This window comes from Paramisgurnus dabryanus, chromosome 8, assembly GCF_030506205.2.
Source record: "Paramisgurnus dabryanus chromosome 8, PD_genome_1.1, whole genome shotgun sequence".
Classification (NCBI taxonomy): domain Eukaryota; kingdom Metazoa; phylum Chordata; class Actinopteri; order Cypriniformes; family Cobitidae; genus Paramisgurnus; species Paramisgurnus dabryanus.
Window position 1 is genome coordinate 8,440,915 of NC_133344.1, and position 25,181 is coordinate 8,466,095.

The window sequence follows — 25,181 nt, forward strand, 5'->3', positions numbered from 1 at the left end:
GACACTAGCATGGCTGCAGCAATGCAGCTATGTCCGGTTCTAAATCCTGACTGATAATCATGGAGAATATTATTAGCCTTCAGATATTGTTTTAATTGATCATTTATTAATGATTCAAAAACCTTTGCTAGAACTGGCAATCTAGATATTGGACGATAATTATTTGGATCTTCAGGATCTCCGCCCTTAAATAAAGGAATTACCATTGCTGATTTCCACATTTTAGGTATAGTATTGGAGACAAGGCTTAAATTAAATATTGACGCAGAGTCACCAATAATTTAACAGTTTATACGTTTAATGCAAGCAAGCGCATGCACGTTGTGAACTTACTGAACAACAGCTTTCAGATAGCACCGTGACGTATGACAACAACCAATCAGGTTTAGTGATGTGTGTCACGTGTGTTGTTTGAAAATAAACACTAGCAAACGTATATATATTTTAAGCAAATCTTTGAAAAATTTGTTTATTATGCAATCGAAATGATATAATGTTGAAATGCTTGAGGAAATTTCAATGTTAGCTTATTACAATTAATGAATCATGTTTTGAATAAAAGTATGTTTTATCCAAATATACTAAAACTTCACTAGAAGTACATTTGTGTTTACCATATTTAGCATATAAGTGTAATTACGCATATGTTTATTACCAGCATACTTCTAGTACACTAAATATAAATACATTAAAAATATTCTTAAGTTTACATATTTCTTTAAAATGTAATAAAGCATATATTTATTACCAGCATACTTCTAGTACACTAAATATAAATACATTAAAAATATTCTTAAGTTTACATATTTCTTTAAAATGTAATAAAGCATATATTTATTACCAGCATACTTCTAGTACACTTAATATAAATACATTAAAAATATTCTTAAGTTTAGCATATTTCTTTAAAATGTAATAACGCATATATTTATTACCAGCATACTTCTAGTACACTTAATATAAATACATTAAAAATATTCTTAAGTTTAGCATATTTCTTAAAAGTGTAATTACGCATATGTTTATTACCAGCATACTTCTAGTACACTTAATATAAATACATTAAAAATATTCTTAAGTTTACATATTTCTTTAAAATGTAATAAAGCATATATTTATTACCAATGTACTTCTAGTACACTTAATATAAATACATAAAAAATATTCTTAAGTTTAGCATATTTCTTTAAAATGTAATAAAGCATATATTTATTACCAATGTACTTCTAGTACACTTAATATATAAATACATTAAAAATATTCTTAAGTTTAGCATATTTCTTAAAAATTTTATAAAGCATATATTTATTACCAATTTACTTCTAGTACACTTAATATAAGTACATTAAAAATATTCTTAAGTTTAGCATATTTCTTAAAAATGTAATTAAGTATATATTTATTACCAGTGTACTTCTATATACTTTTAAGAAATATGTTTAAATGCAATTTAACATATTTTTAATACACTTCAAATAAGTATGTTGGAAATACAAATGTATTATAAACATACTATTTGTATTTTAAGTATATTTTTAATACATTAAATACTATGGGCCCTATTTTAACATCCCCATCGTTGCGCCAGCATAAATCGGGCACGCCGTGTAACGGGAGGTGGATCTGCCTCTACACAGACGCCAGCAGAGGACATCGCTGTGTCCACCCTCACCGCTGAAAGTGTTGAAGGCGGTTTGGGGGCTTTGAAATCGGACCCAAGAAACGCAAGCAAGGTCCAACCCCAAAGTACTCTTACAAATCAAGTTCATATACATTAAGGTTTCTTATGAAAACATTTTAATTATTATTTACATAAAATAAACGTAATACAGCCACACAACAAATTTATGAAAATATTTTAATCGTTATTTGCATGAGAATAAATAAAAACTATCACCACAATGCTCACCACTATGATTCCCCTTATCTCGTGTATTAATATTTTTAAGTGTAACAATTTATGATTTGCAAAAATAACTGTTGCATCTGTGTAGATTAGATAAGCAAAGTGGATGCGCGTTGTGCACGCTATACATTATGGTCAAGCATGCGCCCTTAAAATAGCATAATGAACAACGCGCAACGCGCCACTGACTTTAAACTTTTTTTTTCTGGTCAGTGGCGCAATTGTTTTTTGAAACTGCAAAATAGCATCAGGGATGGTTTGCGCCGGAACACGCCTCTTTTTTTGCGCTGAACCACCCAGGGAGCGCAAGTTCATTCCCTAGTTTGCCGACGTGCTTCTGTGACGGGAAAAACCCGCTGTGCGCCGGGGCAAAATACGAATTATACATGCGTCACTGACAAAGTCAATTGTGCTGGGTGCAAGATAGAGCCCTATGTCTTTTTGACCTGGGCTGTCCCGACCAGCTGATCGCATTGTGACAATGATATGATTGACGTGAGGTGCAGATGAAAAATCTGATCACGCATTCCTTATTCTCATTGTCACAGAAAGCGCAGCTCATGATTGCGTAGCAACGAAAGACGCGCAACCTCTCAAGCACTTTTGAAAGAACAAAACAGCGCGTTGACACGCGTTTGACACATGCTTTAGACGCGACACGTAAGCGGCCCCATAAACGTTTACATCAATAATCAAACGAATATACAACTAAGTAAATAAAAATCTTTCTGCGGGCCGAATTATGTTACAGTATATGTTTGACAGAAGACTTAGGCTGAATGCGGAGACTTCCGCCACTTAATATGTTCGTGTGGAAACGCACAGAACATACGTATTATGTTCCACCTATGTTCCGCACACAAAAGATTGCATTCGGCCATTCGGTGCACATATGCGTGCCAAAAGCCCTGTACCGAAACGGTCCGGTACGAATACACGTACCGTTACACCCCTAATCTCCATAGACCTTTATTTAGATGAAAATATGTGTGTAAATTATGATGCCCAAGCTATGCAATTACTGTTTATTATGTTTTATATGTTATGATAAGCCAGACCCCCATATTTTTGGTACAGGAATTCAAAATGTAAAAATAAAGGACACACATTCTGCATTGGCATGAAATTGACTGCTAAACACAAAAGTCCTTTAGAGGTCAGGTCAGATATTAAGGAGTCATGGGGCTACGGCTCAACCACTACAACTTCCATGCTATTGTTGAACATTATCCTGCCGTCCACCTCTTTACTGCAGTCTGGATGTCTCAGTAAGTCCAGCACTCCTTTCTTCAGGTCTTCAGGAGCGTTCTTACTGAACTCTATCACTTGAGTTAGGAAATCCAGCAGCAGTCCTCCGACCTCATCTCCCTCTGTGAAACACTCTGTGATGTCCATATGGGACTGAATCACATAATGACTGTATGGGATGTCCTTGGTGTCCAAGAAGGTCTTTATATCTCCCATATTGACACACTGGCTGATCTCAGGGTCACAGAGAGCAGCTCTGTAGGTCTTCAGTAATGTCGCCCATCCACCCTCACCTATGCACACACAGGACTTTGTTAAAAACTAGGAGGTCAGAGAGACCCAACCAGGAAAAGTTTACAAATTGTAAATGCGTTCAAAAATGGAAGAAAATCCTGTATGCAATTGCACATGCAATCATTCTTATAAATCCTTACAATTACTCTTATATCTTTGACACATCATAAATATGCATCAGTATTTCTCAATCACAATTCAAAGCACAACAAGTTTTAAATGTGTCTGTAATCTTAGAGTGCTCCATGCCAATGACCCAGATCTGTCAGGTTAGTGATTGGATGATCTGATATAAATGTATACACAAAAGAGAGGTTGTGTACTTCTGATCATTTACCTGACACCAGACTGATTAAGAGTTTTCCATCTTTATCTAACAGACTCCGGAAAAATGAGACAGTGGCTTCTGGATCTTTCACAAAATACAGCATCTGTTTAACACATACAAAATGATATTATTAATCCAAGAAATATTAATAAATTAAAATTAATAACTAGATATTAAAGTTTGAGGACAAACTTTATGTTGGCTTGAAAAAGCGTAGCCTGAACATTTAAAATGGTTTGACAGAAGTTTATTTTAGTAGGCTATCTGGCTGTTAGCATGATTAGCATGAAGTTAGCATGATTAGCATGAAGCTAGCATGATTAGCATGAAGCTAGCATGATGTTAGCATGATAAGTATGAAGCTAGCATGAAGCTAACATGATTAGCATGAAGCTAACATGAAGCTAACATGATTAGCATGAAGCTAGCATGATGCTAGCATGATTAGCATGAAGCTAGCATGAAGCTAACATGATTAGCATGAAGCTAGAATGAAGCTAACATTTATTCCATTGCTAGGGTACTAAGTTTGGTTGCTAGGGAGAAAATTGGCATCCCATAATGATCAACCTTCAAGCCACAAGTAAAACGGTCCAACCCCGTGTCTCTATGATGTTCTGAAGCGGAGATATAAGGCTTTGTTTATTCCGTTGCTAGGGTACTAAGTTTGGTTGCTAGGGAGAAAATTGGCATCCCATAATGATCAACCTTCAAGCCACAAGTAAAACGGTCCAACCCCCGTGTCTCTATGATGTTCTGAAGCGGAGATATAAGGCTTTGTTTATTCCGTTGCTAGGGTACTAAGTTTGGTTGCTAGGGAGAAAATTGGCATCCCATAATGATCAACCTTCAAGCCACAAGTAAAACGGTCCAACCCCGTGTCTCTATGATGTTCTGAAGCGGAGATATAAGGCTTTGTTTATTCCGTTGCTAGGGTACTAAGTTTGGTTGCTAGGGAGAAAATTGGCATCCCATAATGATCAACCTTCAAGCCACAAGTAAAACGGTCCAACCCCCATGTCTCTACAATGTTCTGATGCTGAGATATAAGGCTTTGTTCATTCCGTTGCTAGGGTACGAAGTTTGGTTGCTAGGGAGAAAATTGGCATCCCATAATGATCAACCTTCAAGCCACAAGTAAAACGGTCCAACCCCCATGTCTCTACAATGTTCTGATGCTGAGATATAAGGCTTTGTTCATTCCGTTGCTAGGGTACTAAGTTTGGTTGCTAGGGAGAAAATTGGCATCCCATAATGATCAACCTTCAAGCCACAAGTAAAACGGTCCAACCCCGTGTCTCTATGATGTTCTGAAGCGGAGATATAAGGCTTTGTTTATTCCGTTGCTAGGGTACTAAGTTTGGTTGCTAGGGAGAAAATTGGCATCCCATAATGATCAACCTTCAAGCCACAAGTAAAACGGTCCAACCCCCGTGTCTCTATGATGTTCTGAAGCGGAGATATAAGGCTTTGTTTATTCCGTTGCTAGGGTACTAAGTTTGGTTGCTAGGGAGAAAATTGGCATCCCATAATGATCAACCTTCAAGCCACAAGTAAAACGGTCCAACCCCCATGTCTCTATGATGTTCTGAAGCGGAGATATAAGGCTTTGTTTATTCCGTTGCTAGGGTACTAAGTTTGGTTGCTAGGGAGAAAATTGGCATCCCATAATGATCAACCTTCAAGCCACAAGTAAAACGGTCCAACCCCCGTGTCTCTATGATGTTCTGAAGCGGAGATATAAGGCTTTGTTTATTCCGTTGCTAGGGTACTAAGTTTGGTTGCTAGGGAGAAAATTGGCATCCCATAATGATCAACCTTCAAGCCACAAGTAAAACGGTCCAACCCCCATGTCTCTACAATGTTCTGATGCTGAGATATAAGGCTTTGTTTATTCCGTTGCTAGGGTACTAAGTTTGGTTGCTAGGGAGGAAATTGGCATCCCATAATAATCAACCTTCAAGCCACAAGTAAAACGATCCAACCCCCGTGTCTCTAAGATGTTCTGAAGCGGAGAAATAAGGCTTTGTTTATTCCGTTGCTAGGGTACTAAGTTTGGTTGCTAGGGAGAAAAATGGCATCCCATAATGATCAACCTTCAAGCCACAAGTAAAACGGTCCAACCCCCGTGTCTCTAAGATGTTCTGAAGCGGAGAAATAAGGCTTTGTTTATTCCGTTGCTAGGGTACTAAGTTTGGTTGCTAGGGAGAAAAATGGCATCCCATAATGATCAACCTTCAAGCCACAAGTAAAACGGTCCAACCCCCGTGTCTCTAAGATGTTCTGAAGCGGAGAAATAAGGCTTTGTTTATTCCGTTGCTAGGGTACTAAGTTTGGTTGCTAGGGAGAAAAATGGCATCCCATAATGATCAACCTTCAAGCCACAAGTAAAACGGTCCAACCCCCGTGTCTCTAAGATGTTCTGAAGCGGAGAAATAAGGCTTTGTTTATTCCGTTGCTAGGGTACTAAGTTTGGTTGCTAGGGAGAAAAATGGCATCCCATAATGATCAACCTTCAAGCCACAAGTAAAACGGTCCAACCCCCATGTCTCTAAGACACTCTAAAGTGAAGATATTCCATCTGGGACGCTTTTATTCCTTTATATGGGCATGTTTCCTGCCCCATTATAAGTCAATGGGAAATTTTGGGGGCCTCTTACACCCCAGGGGTACAGCTTACACCCCATTGTGATGTATGTTCTTACAGAGCCTGTCAGCCTCCTTAAATGTGGTAACCCACAAGTTTCTACAAGTTTCTCACTCGCAGCTATGACTCGTCAAAGTTTGTCTCAATGTTAAGTCAATGGAAATTTTGGGGTGTTTGAGCCCCCCGTTTAGGAATTCGGAAGGTCCCATCAGTTAGAAAAGTCATAGCATAAATCTACGGACCAGTCTTAAAAGTTTTGTAAAGTTTTGTGGGTGTAGCTTGAAAGCTCTAGGAGGAGTTACAGTCAGAAAAAGTAGGGATCAGAAGAATAATAATAACTAGATATTAAAGTTTGAAGACAAACTTTATGTTGGCTTGAAAAAGCGTAGCATGAAGCTAGCATGATGCTAGCATGATTAGCATGAAGCTAGCATGATCCTAGCATGATTAGCATGAAGCTAGCATGATGTTAGCATTGATTAGCATGAAGCTAGCATGATGCTAGCATTGATTAGCATGAAGCTAGCATGATGCTAGCATTGATTAGCATGAAGCTAGCATGATGCTAGCATTGATTAGCATGAAGCTAGCATGATTAGCATGAAGCTAGCATGAAGCTAGCATGATTAGCATGAAGCTAGCATGATGTTAGCATGATTAGCATGAAGCTAACATGATGTTAGCATGATTAGCATGAAGCTAGCATGATGCTAGCATGATTAACATGAAGCTAGCATGAAGTTAGCATGATTAGCATGAAGTTACCATGATGTTAGCATGATTAGCATGAAGCTAGCATGATGCTAGCATGATTAGCATAAAGCTAGCATGATGTTAGCATGATTAGCATGAAGCTAGCATGATGTTAGCATTGATTAGCATGAAATTAGCATGAAGCTAACATGATGCTAGCATTGATTAGCATGAAGCTAGCATGAAGCTAGCATGATTAGCATGAAGCTAGCATGAAGCTAGCATGATTAGCATGAAGCTAGCATGAAGCTAGCATGATTAGCATGAAGCTAGCATGACTAGCATGACGTTAGCATGATTAGCATGAAGCTAGCATGATGCTAGCATGACTAGCATGAAGCTAGCTAGCATGCTGCTAACATGATTAGCATGAAGCTAGCATGCTGCTAGCATGATTAGCATGAAGTTAGCATGCTGCTAGCATGATTAGCATGAAGCTAGCATAATGCTAGCATGATTAGCATGAAGCTAGCATGATGGTAGCATGATTAGCATGAAGCTAGCATGATGCTAGCATGATTAGCATTAAGCTAGCATGATGCTAGCATGATTAGCATGAAGCTAGCATGATGCTAGCATGATTAGCATGAAGCTAGCATGATGTTAGCATGATTAGCATGAAGCTAGCATGATTCTTGCATGATTAGCATGAAGCTACCATGATGTTAGCATGATTAGCATGAAGCTAGCATGATGCTAGTATGATTAGCATGAAACTAGCATGAGGCTAGCATGATTAGCATGAAGAAAACATGAGGTTAGCATGATTAGCATAAAGCTAGCATGATTTAACGTGAAGCTAGCATGATTAGCATGATGCTAGCATGATTAGCATGAAGCTAGCACTATTTAGCGTGAAGCTAACAAGATTTAACATGAAGCTAGCATGATTTAGCATGAAGTTAGCAAGCTATATTATGAAATTAGCATAAAGCTAGCATGAAACTAGCATGAAGCTAGTATGACTTAGCATGGAGCTAGCATGAAGCTAACATGACCCGAAGACCCAGCCCCCATGTCTCTATGATGTTCAGATCCAAAGATATAAGGCTTTGTTTATTATGTTGCTAGGGTGCTCATATTTTGTTGCTAGGGGCGTGGCTTAACACCTCAATAAGAATCCTATTAAGACTGATTGGATGCCTGAGTAAAATGAGCCCACCCCTATGTCTCTATGACACTCTGGTGCAAAGATATCCATCTGGGCTTTTTATAATGGTAGTCTATGGGAGATGTTGCTAGGGTACCCAAAATTGTTGCTAGGGGCGTGGCTAAATAGCTTTGGGGCGATCCTAAGAGACTGATTGGATGACTGAGTAAAATGAGCCCACCCCCATGTCTCTACGACACTCTAAAGTAAAGATATTCCATCTGGGACGCTTTTATTCCCTTATATGGGCATGTTTCCTGCCCCATTATAAGTCAATGGGAAATTTTGGGGGCCTCTTACACCCCAGGGGTACAGCTTACACCCCATTGTGATGTATGTTCTTACAGAGCCTGTCAGCCACCTTAAATGTGGTAAGCCACAAGTTTCTACAAGTTTCTCACTCACAGCTATGACTCGTCAAAGTTTGTCTCAATGTTAAGTCAATGGAAATTTTGGGGTGTTCGAGCCCCCCGTTTAGGAATTCGGAAGGTCCCATCAGTTAGAAAAGATATAGCACACTAAGTCAGACCAGTCTGAAGGTCTGTGGAAAATTTGGTGCATGTAGCTTGAAAGCTCTAGGACGAGTTAGTGTCAGAAATTTTGGGAGGAGAAGAAAGAATAATAATAATAAGTTTAAAAGCAACTAGATATTAAAGTTTGAAGACAAACTTTATGTTGGCTTGAAAAAGCGTAGCTTGAACGTTTAAAACGGTTTGACAGAAGTTTAGTTTAGTAGGCTATCTGGCTGTTAGAATGTTTAAGTATGAAGGTAGCATGATTAGCATGAAGTTAGCCTGATGTTAGCATGATTAACATGAAGCTAACATGATGCTAGCATGATTAGCATGAAGCTAGCATGAAGCTAGCATGATGCTAGCATGATTAGCATGAAGCTAGCATGATGTTAGCATGATTAGCATGAAGCTAGCATGATGCTAGCATGATTAGCATGAAGCTAGCATGATGCTAGCATGATTAGCATGAAGCTAGCATGATGCTAGCATGATTAGCATGATGCTAGCATGATTAGCATGAAGCTAGCATGATGCTAGCATGATTAGCATGAAGCTAGCATGATGTTAGCATGAAGCTAGCATGATGCTAGCATGATTAGCATGAAGCTAGCATGATGCTAGCATGATTAGCATGAAGCTAGCATGATGCTAGCATGATTAGCATGAAGCTAGCATGATGCTAGCATGATTAGCATGAAGCTAACATGATGCTAGCATGATTAGCATGAAGCTAGCATGGTGCTAGCATGATTAGCATGAAGCTAGCATGATGCTAGCATGATTAGCATGAAGCTAGCATGAAGCTAACATGATGTTAGCATGATTAGCATGAAGCTAGCATGATGCTAGCATGATTAGCATGATGCTAGCATGAAGCTAGCATGATGCTAGCATGATTAGCATGAAGCTAGCATGATGCTAGCATGATCAGCATGAAGCTAGCATGATGCTAACATGATTAGCATGAGGCTAGCATGATGCTAGCATGATTAGCATGAAGCTAGCATGATGCTAGCATGATTAGCATGAAGCTAGCATGATGTTAGCATGATTAGCATGAAGCTAGCATGATGTTAGCATGATTAGCATGAAGCTAGCATGATGCTAGCATGATAAGCATGAAGCTAGCATGATGGTAGCATGATTAGCATTAAGCTAGCATGATGCTAGCATGATTAGCATGAAGCTAACATGATGCTAGCATGATTAGCATGAAGCTAGCATGGTGCTAGCATGATTAGCATGAAGCTAGTATGATGCTAGCATGATTCGCATGAAGCTAACATGATGTTAGCATGATAAGCATGAAGCAAGCATGATGCTAACATGATTAGCACGAAGCTAGCATGATTAGCATGAAGCTAGCATGATCAGCATGAAGCTAGCATGAAGTTAGCATGATTAGCATGAAGCTAGCATGATGCTACCATGATTAGCACGAAGCTAGCATGAAGCTAGCATGATTAGCATGAAGCTAGCATGAAGCTAGCAGGATTAGCATGAAGCTAGCATGATTAGCATGAAGCTAGCATGATGCTAACATGATTAGCATTAAACTAGCATGATGCTAACATGATTAGCATGAAGCTAGCATAATGTTAGCATGATTAGCATGAAGCTAGCATGATGCTAGCATGATTAGCATGAAGCTAGTATGATGCTAGCATGATTCGCATGAAGCTAACATGATGTTAGCATGATAAGCATGAAGCTAGCATGATGCTAATATGATTAGCACGAAGCTAGCATGATTAGCATGAAGCTAGCATGATTAGCATGAAGCTAGCATGATTAGCATGAAGCTAGCATGAAGTTAGCAGGATTAGCATGAAGCTAGCATGATTAGCATGAAGCTAGCATGATGCTAGCATGATTAGCATGAAGCTAGCATGATTAGCATGAAGCTAGCATGATGCTAGCATGATTAGCACGAAGCTAGCATGATACTAGCATGATTAACACGAAGCTAGCATGATTCTAGCATGATTAGCATGAAGCTAGCATGAGGCTAGCATAATTAGCATGAAGTAAGCATAGGTTAGCATGATTAACATGAAGCTAACATGATTTAACGTGAAGTTAACATGATTATCCTGATGCTAGCATGATTAGCATGATGCTAGCATGATTAGCATGAAGCTAGCACTATTTAGTGTGCAGCTAACAAGATTTAACATGAAGTTAGCATGATTTAGCATGAAGTTAGCAAGATTTATCATGAAATTAGCATAAAGCTAGCATGAAACTAGCATGAAGCTAGTATGACATAGCATGGAGCTAGCATGACGCTAACATGACCCAAAGACCCAACCCCCATGTCTCTATGATGTTCAGATCCAGAGATATAAGGCTTTGTTTATTATGTTGCTAGGGTGTTCATATTTGGTTGCTAGGGGCGTGGCTTAATACCTCAATAAGAATCCTAAGAGACTGATTGGATGCCTGAGTAAAATGAGCCCACCCCTATGTCTCTATGACACTCTGGTGCAAAGATATGCATCTGGGCTTTTTACAATGGTAGTCTATGGGAGATGTTGCTAGGGTACCCAAAATTGTTGCTAGGGGCGTGGCTTAATAGCTCTGTGGTGATCCTAAGAGACTGATTGGTTGCCTGAGTAAAATGAGCCCAACCCCATGTCTCTGCGACACTCTAAAGTGAAGATATTCCATCTGGGACGTTTTTATTCCCTTTTATGGGCATGTTTCCTGCCCCATTATAAGTCAATGGGAAATTTTGGGGGCCTCTTACACCCCAGGGGTACAGCTTACACCCCATTGTGAGGTATGTTCTTACACAGCCTGTCAGCCTTCTTAAATATGATAAGCCACAAGTTTCTACAAGTTTCTCACTCACAGCTATGACCCGTCAAAGTTTGTCTCCATGTTAAGTCAATGGAAATTTTGGGGTGTTCGAGCCCCCCGTTTAGGAATTTGGAAGGTCCCATCAGTTAGAAAAGATATAGCACACTAAGTCAGACCAGTCTGAAGGTCTGTGGAAAATTTGGTGCATGTAGCTTGAAAGCCCTAGGACGAGTTAGTGTTTATAATTTGGGGTAGAATAATAAGATATAAGTTTAATAGCAACTAGATATTAAAGTTTGAAGACAAACTTTATGTTGGCTTGAAAAAGCGTAGCCTGAACGTTTAAAACGGATTGACAGAAGTTTAGTTTAGTAGGCTATCTGGCAGTTAGTATGTTTAAGTATGAAGCTAACATGATTAGCATGAAGCTAGCATGAAGCTAGCATGATGCTAGCATGATTAGCATGAAGCTAGCATGATGCTAGCATGATTAGCATGAAGTTAGCATGATGCTAGCATGATTAGCATGAAGCTAGCATGATGCTAGCATGATTAGCATGAAGCTACCATGATGCTAGCATGAAGCTAGCATGATTAGCATGAAGCTAGCATGAAGCTAACATGATGCTAGCATGATTAGCATGAAGCTAGCATGATGCTAGCATGATTAGCATGTAGCTAGCATGATGTTAGCATGATTAGTATGTAGCTAGCATGAAGCTAGCATGATGTTAGCATGATTAGCATGAAGCTAGCATGATGCTAGCATGATTAGCATGAAGCTAGCATGATTAGCATGTAGCTAGCATGATGCTAGCATGATTAGTATGTAGCTAGCATGAAGCTAGCATGATGCTAGCATGATTAGCATGAAGCTAGCATGATGCTAGCATGATTAGCATGAAGCTAGCATGATGCTAGCATGATTAGCATGAAGCTAGCATGATGCTAGCATGATTAGCATGAAGCTAGCATGATGCTAGCATGATTAGCATGTAGCTAGCATGAAGCTAGCATGATGCTAGCATGATTAGCATGAAGCTAGCATGATGCTAGCATGATTAGCATGAAGCTAGCATGATTAGCATGAAGCTAGCATGAAGCTAGCATGATGCTAGCATGATTAGCATGAAGCTAGCATGAATAGCATGAAGCTAGCATGAAGCTAGCATGATGCTAGCATGATTAGCATGAAGCTAGCATGATTAGCATGAAGCTAGCATGATGTTAGCATGATTAGCATGTAGCTAGCATGAAGCTAGCATGAAGCTAGCATGATGCTAGCATGATTAGCATGAAGCTAGCATGATGCTAGCATGATAAGCATGAAACTAGCATGATTCTAGCATGATTAGCATGAAGCTAGCATGATGCTAGCATGATTAGCATGAAGCTAGCATGAAACTAGCAAGATTAGCATGAAGCTAGCATGAAGCTAGCACGAGGCTTGCATGATTAACATGAAGTTAGCATGAGAATAGCATGATTAGCATGAAGCTAGCATGATTTAACGTGAAGCTAGCATGATTAGCATGATGCTAGCATGATTAGCATTAAGCTAGCACTATTTAGCGTGCAGCTAACAAGATTTAACATGAAGTTAGCATGATTTAGCATGAAGTTAGCAAGATTTATTATGAAATTAGCATAAAGCTAGCATGAAACTAGCATGAAGCTAGTATGACTTAGCATGGAGCTAGCATGAAGCTAACATGACCCAAAGACCCAACCCCCATGTCTCTAAGATGTTCAGATCCAGAGATATAAGGCTTTGTTTATTATGTTGCTAGGGTGCTCAAATTGGTTGCTAGGGGCGTGGTTTAATACCTCAGTAGGAATCCTAAGAGACTGATTGGATGCCTGAGTAAAATGAGCCCACCCCTATGTCTCTATGACACTCTGGTGTAAAGATATCCATCTGGGCTTTTTATAATGGTAGTCTATGGGAGATGTTGCTAGGGTACCCAAAATTGTTGCTAGGGGCGTGGCTAAATAGCTTTGGGGCGATCCTAAGAGACTGATTGGATGACTGAGTAAAATGAGCCCACCCCCATGTCTCTACGACACTCTAAAGTAAAGATATTCCATCTGGGACGCTTTTATTCCCTTATATGGGCATGTTTCCTGCCCCATTATAAGTCAATGGGAAATTTTGGGGGCCTCTTACACCCCAGGGGTATAGCTTACACCCCATTGTGATGTATGTTCTTACAGAGCCTGTCAGCCACCTTAAATGTGGTAAGCCACAAGTTTCTACAAGTTTCTCACTCACAGCTATGACCCGTCAAAGTTTGTCTCAATGTTAAGTCAATGGAAATTTTGGGGTGTTCGAGACCCCCGTTTAGGAATTCGGAAGGTCCCATCAGTTAGAAAAGATATAGCACACTAAGTCAGACCAGTCTGAAGGTCTGTGGAAAATTTGGTGCATGTAGCTTGAAAGCCCTAGGACGAGTTAGTGTCAGAAATTTTGGGGTAGAATAATAAGATATAAGTTTAATAGCAATAACAATATATTGGCTTTTTCAAAGCCAACATAATAACAGTATGTTGGCTTTTTCAAGCCAACATAATAACTAGATATTAAAGTTTGAGGACAAACTTTATGTTGGCTTGAAAAAGCGTAGCCTGAACATTTAAAATGGTTTGACAGAAGTTTATTTTAGTAGGCTATCTGGCTGTTAGCATGATTAGCATGAAGTAAGCATGATTAGCATGAAGCTAGCATGATTAGCATGAAGCTAGCATGATGTTAGCATGATCAGTATGAAGCTAGCATGAAGCTAACATGATTAGCATGAAGCTAACATGAAGCTAACATGATTAGCATGAAGCTAGCATGATGTTAGCATGATTAGCATGAAGCTAGCATGAAGCTAACATGATTAGCATGAAGCTAGAATGAAGCTAACATTTATTCCGTTGCTAGGGTACTAAGTTTGGTTGCTAGGGAGAAAATTGGCATCCCATAATGATCAACCTTCAAGCCACAAGTAAAACGGTCCAACCCCCGTGTCTCCATGATGTTCTGAAGCGGAGATATAAGGCTTTGTTTATTCCGTTGCTAGGGTACTAAGTTTGGTTGCTAGGGAGAAAATTGGCATCCCATAATGATCAACCTTCAAGCCACAAGTAAAACGGTCCAACCCCCGTGTCTCTATGATGTTCTGAAGCGGAGATATAAGGCTTTGTTTATTCCGTTGCTAGGGTACTAAGTTTGGTTGCTAGGGAGAAAAATTGCATCCCATAATGATCACACTTAAAGCCACAAGTAAAACGGTCCAACCCCCGTGTCTCTAAGATGTTCTGAAGCGGAGAAATAAGGCTTTGTTTATTCCGTTGCTAGGGTACTAAGTTTGGTTGCTAGGGAGAAAAATGGCATCCCATAATGATCAACCTTCAAGCCACAAGTAAAACGGTCCAACCCCCGTGTCTCTATGATGTTCTGAAGCGGAGATATAAGGCTTTGTTTATTCCGTTGCTAGGGTACTTAGTTTGGTTGCTAGGGAGAAAATTGGCATCCCATAATGATCAACCTTCAAGCCACAAGTAAAACGGTCCAACCCCCGTGTCTCTATGATGTTCTGAAGCGGAGATATAAGGCTTTGTTTATTCCGTTGCTAGGGTACTAAGTTTGGTTGCTAGGGAGAAAATTGGCATCCCATAATGATCAACCTTCAAGCCACAAGTAAAACGGTCCAACCCCCGTGTCTCTACAATGTTCTGATGCTGAGATATAAGGCTTTGTTTATTCCGTTGCTAGGGTACTAAGTTTGGTTGCTAGGGAGGAAATTGGCATCCCATAATGATCAACCTTCAAGCCACAAGTAAAACGGTCCAACCCCCGTGTCTCTAAGATGTTCTGAAGCGGAGAAATAAGGCTTTGTTTATTCTGTTGCTAGGGTACTAAGTTTGGTTGCTAGGAAGAAAAATGGCATCCCATAATGATCAACCTTCAAGCCACAAGTAAAACGGTCCAACCCCCGTGTCTCTATGATGTTCTGAAGCGGAGATATAAGGCTTTGTTTATTCCGTTGCTAGGGTACTAAGTTTGGTTGCTAGGGAGAAAATTGGCATCCCATAATGATCAACCTTCAAGCCCCAAGTAAAACAGTCCAACCCCCGTGTCTCTATGATGTTCTAAAGCGGAGAGATAAGGCTTTGTTTATTCCGTTGCTAGGGTACTAAGTTTGGTTGCTAGGGAGAAAATTGGCATCCCATAATGATCAACCTTCAAGCCACAAGTAAAACGGTCCAACCCCCGTGTCTCTATGATGTTCTGAAGCGGAGATATAAGGCTTTGTTTATTCCGTTGCTAGGGTACTAAGTTTGGTTGCTAGGGAGAAAAATGGCATCCCATAATGATCACACTTAAAGCCACAAGTAAAACGGTCCAACCCCCCGTGTCTCTATGATGTTCTGAAGCGGAGATATAAGGCTTTGTTTATTCCGTTGCTAGGGTACTAAGTTTGGTTGCTAGGGAGGAAATTGGCATCCCATAATAATCAACCTTCAAGCCACAAGTAAAACGGTCCAACCCCCGTGTCTCTAACATGTTCTGAAGCTGAGAAATAAGGCTTTGTTTATTCCGTTGCTAGGGTACTAAGTTTGGTTGCTAGGGAGAAAAATGGCATCCCATAATGATCAACCTTCAAGCCACAAGTAAAACGGTCCAACCCCCGTGTCTCTAAGATGTTCTGAAGCTGAGAAATAAGGCTTTGTTTATTCCGTTGCTAGGGTACTAAGTTTGGTTGCTAGGGAGAAAAATGGCATCCCATAATGATCAACCTTCAAGCCACAAGTAAAACGGTCCAACCCCCGTGTCTCTAAGATGTTCTGAAGCTGAGAAATAAGGCTTTGTTTATTCCGTTGCTAGGGTACTAAGTTTGGTTGCTAGGGAGAAAAATGGCATCCCATAATGATCAACCTTCAAGCCACAAGTAAAACGGTCCAACCCCCGTGTCTCTAAGATGTTCTGAAGCTGAGAAATAAGGCTTTGTTTATTCCGTTGCTAGGGTACTAAGTTTGGTTGCTAGGGAGAAAAATGGCATCCCATAATGATCAACCTTCAAGCCACAAGTAAAACGGTCCAACCCCCGTGTCTCTAAGATGTTCTGAAGCTGAGAAATAAGGCTTTGTTTATTCCGTTGCTAGGGTACTAAGTTTGGTTGCTAGGGAGAAAAATGGCATCCCATAATGATCAACCTTCAAGCCACAAGTAAAACGGTCCAACCCCCGTGTCTCTAAGATGTTCTGAAGCTGAGAAATAAGGCTTTGTTTATTCCGTTGCTAGGGTACTAAGTTTGGTTGCTAGGGAGAAAAATGGCATCCCATAATGATCAACCTTCAAGCCACAAGTAAAACGGTCCAACCCCCGTGTCTCTAAGATGTTCTGAAGCTGAGAAATAAGGCTTTGTTTATTCCGTTGCTAGGGTACTAAGTTTGGTTGCTAGGGAGAAAAATGGCATCCCATAATGATCAACCTTCAAGCCACAAGTAAAACGGTCCAACCCCCATGTCTCTATGACACTCTAAAGTGAAGATATTCCATCTGGGACGCTTTTATTCCTTTATATGGGCATGTTTCCTGCCCCATTATAAGTCAATGGGAAATTTTGGGGGCCTCTTACACCCCAGGGGTACAGCTTACACCCCATTGTGATGTATGTTCTTACAGAGCCTGTCAGCCTCCTTAAATGTGGTAACCCACAAGTTTCTACAAGTTTCTCACTCGCAGCTATGACTCGTCAAAGTTTGTCTCAATGTTAAGTCAATGGAAATTTTGGGGTGTTTGAGCCCCCCGTTTAGGAATTCGGAAGGTCCCATCAGTTAGAAAAGTCATAGCATAAATCTACGGACCAGTCTTAAAAGTTTTGTAAAGTTTTGTGGGTGTAGCTTGAAAGCTCTAGGAGGAGTTACAGTCAGAAAAAGTGGGGGAGCATAAGAATAATAATAATAATAAGTTTAGATACAACAACAGTATGTTGGCTTTGTCAAGCCAACATAATAATAATAAGATTAAGATGAAGAACAGTATGTTGGCTTTTTCAAGCCAACATAATTATGTTGTTTATTCTATGTCTATAAATTGTGGTGAAAACTGGTTCATCCATACGCAAGTTTATCTATAAACCCGGCAGAAACCCGGATTCTGTACTAACTATTCAAAACTCCTGGGTTCCAATGATAATACAGTATGTATTTTGAAACATTATGTGATATTAGAAACCAGGGAACAAACCAAATATTAGAAAATATCAAAGATCATTTTCAGCCATTTTCGAAACATATACTTTACACTCCAGCTGTTATTCTGATTGTTGAATTTTTTATACATTATTTTGAACCCCGCTGTTGGTATCTTATAACCTGTATCAAGTGAATGAAGTCCATCTTTTTTCCAAGGTTTTTCTCCTGCCACTGTTTTTCAAATTCTGAAGCTGTCATCTTATTCCATGTGAAGTTAATATAATCAAGATTTGCCGTTTCTGACACCAGAACTAAACAGAAAAACATATTTTTGTTACAATACATCAGTTTGAAGAATCAGTACAAGTAGAGCTTGTCTATATTATGAGCTCAGTCAATATTAACATTATGGGTAAAATGGTAACTAGTACCTTTATACTTGTGTAACATGTCAGTGCCTGGCTCCACCACTTCATTGTCGACTTTGACTTGTGGATGTTTCATGTGAAGCTGTGCTAGCATCTCTAAATCAATCACGCCTAAAAATTACATGAAATGTGTAAATGGAAACTCTATAAGGTAATAATATAACGTAAAATTATAATATAAACCAAAGTATACTGTACCTGTACCACTCCCTACACCCATTACATTAAAAACAGGCCGTCCTCCACCAACGCTGAGGAGATACATTATATTACAATATTACACGGCTCTCTGGAATGCTTGATTCTGATTGGTCAGTTAAGATATTTGCAGGTTCGTTCTTTTCAAATAATAACCGCTCCAAAGTAATAACGCATAGCCGGTACTACTTGTACGATTAAAATCGCTCCGCGCCAATAAAGATTACTGTTTGGCGCCATCTTGTGACAAACACTGGACAACCACCATTGAGAATGGAATATTTTGACATTAATTTTAACATGTACGGAAAAAACTAACATTTAAACAGTGGATAGAAGAACGAACAACGACAAGACAGAGAGAGCTTACTGAGACGGAACTTGACAAAATAGAGCATGACAGCTACGAAGCCAACACACAAAAAAATACAGAATGGGCATTAAAACTTCTCAAAGACTGGCTAAAAGAGAAAAAAATGGAGACAGACAAGTATGAAGCAGAGGATCTTAAGGTATTACGATAATTTTATGCATCTGTGCAAAGTTTCGCGGAAGGATAAAAATGTTCATTTAAAACAAATATGCCAATAAAATGTTTCAAATTCATATTCATGTCCAGTTTTTTTTCTTATGTAGCGCGTCGGGTCCTGATCACACTGTCGCGGCTTATTTCCCGATAACTACCGGCTGCCTCTACATTATCCCTTACGTATTATATCTTTACATTTTTGACATGCCACAAGAATAAGATTTGACGTTATATAAAAATAAGACATCACCTTCCCAGTATGTCTGGTAGAGTATTATGGATGAAGTCCTGCATACATTGGTGCTCTGATGAATGATCCAGAAAGAGTTCAAATAATTTGAAGCATCTTGAATTATCTTCAACAAGTGATCTTAATGGAGCTGCCATGGTCCTTGCTAGATGAAACATTCAAGTGGTGTTTTTTTAAACTCTCAATAATCAAATAAATTCAGAAAACCCACTAGTACTGTACACTTGTAAAGCAAGGGATGATCAGATGAATAAAATAAACTCAAAATTTCAATTGACTGTTGAGTGCATTTGAGTCCATTCAACCTTTCTATACATATTCTACACACAAGATGTCAAATAAACAGGTTTAAAGCATGACTCATTGTAACTATTTCACACAACTGTTTGATTATTTTAAGGATTATTTTACAGTGATTGACAGTCACTGTAGTCGGTCTGATAATAACATTAAACGAGCAGAAGAACAACAGCTTACCTTTACTGACCTCCTTTTAATAATGCGTGAGGATATTGAACACAGCTTATCCAAGAAGCTCTTCAGCCCCGACAACCACGGCGAACCCCGCCCACTCTCTTAAAGCAACAGTCAAACAAGATGAAGAAAGTTAATTATTAGTATTATAGTTATATATAGTTTATTATGTACAAGTGCAAGTACAGTGTATGGTGAAAAGGTGAAGGAAGAGCTAATAGTATTTACTACACATAAAACACACACACACACACACAAAGAAGGGACGCGAGCGGCGCCAAACAAAAGAACAAAATAAAACAAATACTTAATATTAACTATACGTAGAATCCCTCTAATCTACCTACAAAATAAAATCTTTAACCTCAGAGAAGCCTTACTAAACTACACTATCTCAAAGAATGTATAGATGGTATTTCAAATAATGCTAGATCCTGTACGAAAGCACTGTCAATATGGGCGTAACCTTACCTGTTCCTCTCGGAGACAGAGCTCTGTTTGGTATGCAGGAAGAAAGTGATGACCACGGATGCCTCTATGACAGAATGAGGTGCGCACTGTGACGGCATGACAGAAAGTGGAACGCTCATCTGTCTCAGCTACATATCAACCACCTTGAGATGAAGGCATTGATATTGGCACTTCAGTATTTCCACCCCAAAATCTAGCAACATCATGTTCTGGTTCGGTCAGCATGATTGTAATGACTTTCTCCTGAGAAACAAGATATTTGTTTAGTCTTTTAAGTTAAAAATAGAAATGAATGGTCTTTATGACTATGTCTTGTTCACTATGCTTTTAGTTCAAATTCTAAGTAATTGTCATGATTCTGCCCTCTTGTCCATGTTTTAGTATTAGTCATGAGGCAGGATCATGACAGGCCCATGTTTTGTGTGAAAGCACTGGACTTGTTTATTTAAGCCATGTGCTTTCTGTCTCGTCTCCTGACCCCGCCCCTTGTTTCCTCATTAATTATCCCATTATTGTTTGATTCATGTCACATGTTCCCCATTGATTTGCTTCCTCATTTAATACCCTTGTGTTTGCTGTCTTGTGCACGTTTGTTTTGTATCCAGTGGCCTTGCCTTGCCTTGCCTTGCCTTGCCTTGCCTTGCCTTGCCTTGCCTTGCCTTGCCTTGCCTTGCCTTGCCTTGCCTTGCCTTTGAATACTTTGTTAAGTCTAGTCAAGTTTGCCATTGTATATTTAGTGTTTAGTCCAGTCTAGTCTTGTTCTTTGTTTAGTGTTTCAAGTCTTAGTATATTTTTCCTGTTTATGTTGTTTTGCCCCCTCGTGGCTTTTGTTTTTCTTGTTTTGTGTAAATAAAGTGTAAGTAAAGTTTATTCATCTGTCTGCGATTGGGTTCATCAATATCAAGTCTTCACAGTAATAAGATTGTACTTATATGTTGCATTTTCATTAATGTCCAATAGAGATGCAAATGAATTTGTTTGTTACAAAAGTATTCAATAAATTTCACCAGAAATGTTCATACAGTGTCTCATTTCGTCCTGTGGTATGACGGGATGTCCGGTGACATCACTTCAAACACAATTAAACGACTTTTACTATGTTAACTATAAATAATTATGCATTTGAAAACATTCCATAATATAATTATATAAAAAAATTATAAACATTTTCAAATATTTTTTCTCATTTTACACAATATTTCCACTGGAGTGAGTGGTAAATGATGGCACAAGCAAAGAATATTATCGAAAAACAGCTGTGGAAAAAAATATATTCAGAATTTTAATGATCCTTCTTTAAGAATATTTGTTAAACTTAAAACATTCCTGATTTGTATTTGAAATTAATAATATTTAAATATTTGAATTTTACAGTCATGTCATGTCACACCGCAGGAAAGCAATTTAGAACTTTTTTTTTGGAAAAAATGCTGTTTCACCCTTATTTGTCATCTGCAGGGGTGCTGTAAAGGGGGGGCCCAATGACAATTCTCGGGGCCCACGAGTAAGAGGGGGCCCAGAGAAGCCCCCAAAATTGTGGTGCTAAAAAATATTTAATAGTAAAAATTATTAACTTTAAATTATTCTATTTAAATTATTCTGTTTCCTGGTATCAAAAAATTTATTTGTTTAGGAAACACAAACGTCCGTGGGCCCCTTTCCCCCCTGTCAATTATCATAAAATGGTTCAGCCCGCCCAAATTGTATTATCCAGGCAACACAGCTTGACTTCACTTATAGCGCCGACAGAATATCAACTTGACTGACAAGGAAGTGAAAATGCCTCAAAAATCTGGAAGTCAAAAACAGAAAGAGAAAAAAATAAGAAGTGAAAGAGGCAAAAGGTCGACATTTTGTTTTTTTACATTTTGATATTTTGTTAAGTAGGCCTAAATTGTTAGTGGACCGCCCGCCCGTGACAATGATGGTAGCCTACGGCACTTTTCTGTGCTTACGCGCACGCTTTGTACATGAGGCCCCAGGTCTCTACTGTAGCATTTTTCAACAAGTAAGCACGTTTGAATAGTGCAGGGTGTGGCGGGTGCACAGCTTTGCCTCACAGTCAGCCGTTGTTGGCATCTTTGTACGAGGCTCCGCCGGTCCGCCCACTTTCAGCACCCTTCTGCGGTCCACGCTGTTGCACCTGTCTTGCTAGCAGTCTAACTTCATGAACTCTGATAAAAATCCTCTGCCAGCTACTGTACAAACTACTATCAGCTGTTTGTGAGGTTTCGGTGCATCCCGAAGATCATGTGGAGTTGTAATACTTTCAAATTATCTGATTCAGACAGACTCGGCAAAACTCAATTTAAATAGCGCAAATTGACTGCCTGTATACGTTATAGATAGAAATGATTATATTTCTGTTTTTATTAACACAATAAATATTTAAACTAGTTTTAATGAAAATTCATGTAGTTTTAGGAAAAGTCACGGAGGGTTTATGATTTATTTAGACAAAGTTATTGACTATGCAAATTTCAAAACGGTCAAAATGACGCCTTGTTCATTCTAATGTTAAAGATAATTTCCACACTGCAAAAAATTATTTTCAAGAAAAAATTCTTAGTATTTTTTTTCTTGTTTTCAGTAAAAAAAATCTGCCAATGGTGTAAGTAAAAAAATCTTGAACATTTTTCTTAAACACTAAATTCAAGAAAAATTAGCTTACCCCATTGGCAGATTTTTTTTGCTTGTTTTATGCACAAAATCCCTTAAATGTAATATTTTTGGTCTAAAAACTAGACTCATTTTTTTGGGTCGTTTTGCTCATCAAGAAAAAGCATCTTAATTTAAGAATTTTTAGATATTTGGCTGAAAAAAGAAAAAAATACTAAGAATTTCTTTCTTGAAAATCATTTTTGGCAAATTGCTAATTATAATGTTATTTCATTTGTAGCTGCTGTCATGTTCCTATTGTCCATAAAAACATATATAAGGTTTAATAACTTGCATACCTCACTTTATTTACCTAATTAAAACAGAAAGCCTTCATGGTACTCGATTAAAAGACATGAACATGAATCTGCTAAATGAAATTATATTTGTTATTGACACGATATAATAACACCATCCACCATTCAGATAACGTATCTGGTTATGTTTTATTAAATTGTTTTAGTTCTTACACTCAACAACAGTAAAGCCAGTGTAGTAAAATTTTATTTACACTGTATAATGTAGAGAATTTGTATGCTCATGACAAAGCATACAAAGTATTATTGAGATCAGGCAATATACTCAAATCCTTATTGTGGTTCTTAGGTGCAATTTTCCGTTATGTCCACTAGATGGCAGAAGAGGATCAATCACTGGCTGACATTTGCACTCACAGAAAACACCGAAGATGATTACTCTTTAACTAAGTCTACTATTAATAGAACTCTGTTTACATTGATTTTACTGTTATAATTTTAAAATCACATTTTGCGAAAGACTACCACTTCAATTGTTCTGAGTTATCAGTTTTAACACTCATGTCACTTCATGATAGCTGTGAAACGTGAACATAATTTTGGAGGCACTTACACGACATTTGCAGTAAGAATTATATTTTTTGTTTTTTATAAAAACAAAATGACATACTGTACCAAATGAGTGTGTAAGAAGCATGTCAATATTAAGTCGTCTTATTTAACTGTGTTGTTTCTCCTTTCTCGTGTAAACGTGTGTGTGTACTTAGTACTTAGTAAACGTGTGTGTGTAATGTGTACTTAGTACAATGCAGAATATCTATTTGGCTATGTCCTTAAACATCTTGTGATCCCAAATAGCTTGAACTCCGGTAATCGCTGCTTGCAGCTATATTTAATATTGTATTTGTGAATTATAAAACCTGGTCCTGAATGCTGATGGTCAATATTAATGTGTACATTACTTGCTTACATAATGGCCACTTTTCACTTAAATCAACATGAAATTATTTGTTTACAAGATAAAAATATAACAATTAGTTACTTATTTAATAGTCATTATTAACTACTAAATGCTGTATACCTCCTTATAGGTTAATTTTTTGTCTTTTAGGATCACACTGAGCCTAAAATGTGTTGGATAACTATAATGAATCAATGTGACCCCATCAGTATAGCTGTTGACTGCAAACTGACTGTACTGAGATCTGTGGTGGAATGAAGTTTTTCTGGCTGCACAACCTTCTTCTGTCCCTCATCGAGCACATCTGTTATTGTGTAGCCTATGCAGATTTTCAAGAACATTTTACCATATTAATCCTTATATACAAACAAAACAAGATAATTTAAACCAGAACAGAACAAACAGTATTGAAGTGTACTGTTCAAAGTTACATAGAAATAAATGTGTACTTGATGAAAAACAAAAAAAAAGTTTGACATTCTGTATTTTATAACATTTTGATAAATTCTAATAGAAACTTAAACCTATTTAATTGAGTTCAATATTTGAGATTTTAATTGTTCATTAAGTTTGTTGATGTATTTAAATAAGAATGAAAGTGAAACAGTTTAATGGCAGATTGCTAGATCATCGATTGTTGGAAGATTAAGTATCGCGAGAGCAATTGCTCTCTATACTTTCGATTCGCTCTCGCGGTATTTTGATTTCATTCGCTGATAGGTCTGCGCAACGCCGCATGAAGTCGAACCATAGAGTCGAAGACGCCTAAATATAATTATTCCTGTCAGTCAGAAGAAATACCTGTATGTTTACCTGTCGCCATTTTACACTTTGACAAACGCACTTCTACAAAACAGATATCTTGACTATCAAAGTGTCTATTTATTTATAACGTTTAAAGTCGCTTAATGTATAACGTTACATGAGGTAAACTGTGATTTGAGTATCCAGAAACAATTCACTGAGGTAAGTGTTTGCGTCACATAAACGCGAATGATATTTTACGTCGTGTATTTATATTAATATCATATTTAATATTACTATTATAAAATATTAGCCTACCATTTTAGTTGAATATAATTGTTTTAATATATAAGAACTGTTAAAACCTTGTAGTTGTGTTGCA

General features: G+C 38.2%; 1 protein-coding gene and 1 pseudogene across 1 annotated transcript; one reads left to right on the forward strand and one right to left on the reverse strand.

Annotated features, from left to right (window-relative positions):
• Positions 1-1,851: 1,851 nt before the first annotated feature.
• On the reverse strand, positions 1,852-20,363 carry LOC135771830 (histamine N-methyltransferase-like). Its single transcript, XM_065282208.2, has 8 exons — positions 20,180-20,363; positions 19,712-19,809; positions 19,235-19,379; positions 18,456-18,508; positions 18,261-18,368; positions 18,010-18,140; positions 3,786-3,879; positions 1,852-3,447 (listed from the first exon to the last, which is right to left on the reverse strand). The coding sequence occupies exons 3-8, from the start codon at positions 19,369-19,371 to the stop codon at positions 3,092-3,094; spliced, it is 879 nt and encodes a 292-aa protein (XP_065138280.1). The 5' UTR covers positions 19,372-19,379; positions 19,712-19,809; positions 20,180-20,363; the 3' UTR covers positions 1,852-3,091.
• A 4,231-nt stretch (positions 20,364-24,594) lies between these two features.
• The window catches only part of LOC135771794 (uncharacterized), a 39,608-nt pseudogene continuing 39,021 nt past the window's right edge, over positions 24,595-25,181 (forward strand).

Coding starts and splice junctions, on each gene's coding strand:
- LOC135771830 (XM_065282208.2), bottom strand. CDS start 19,371: ATGGCAGCTCCATTAAGATCACTTGTTGAAGATAATTCAAGATGCTTC. Junction 18,369..18,455: donor GGGTGTAGGGAGTGGTACAG/GTACAGTATACT, acceptor TGTAATTTTTAG/GCGTGATTGATTTAGAGATG. Junction 3,880..18,009: donor ACTTCATTCACTTGATACAG/GTTATAAGATAC, acceptor TGTGTTAAACAG/ATGCTGTATTTTGTGAAAGA.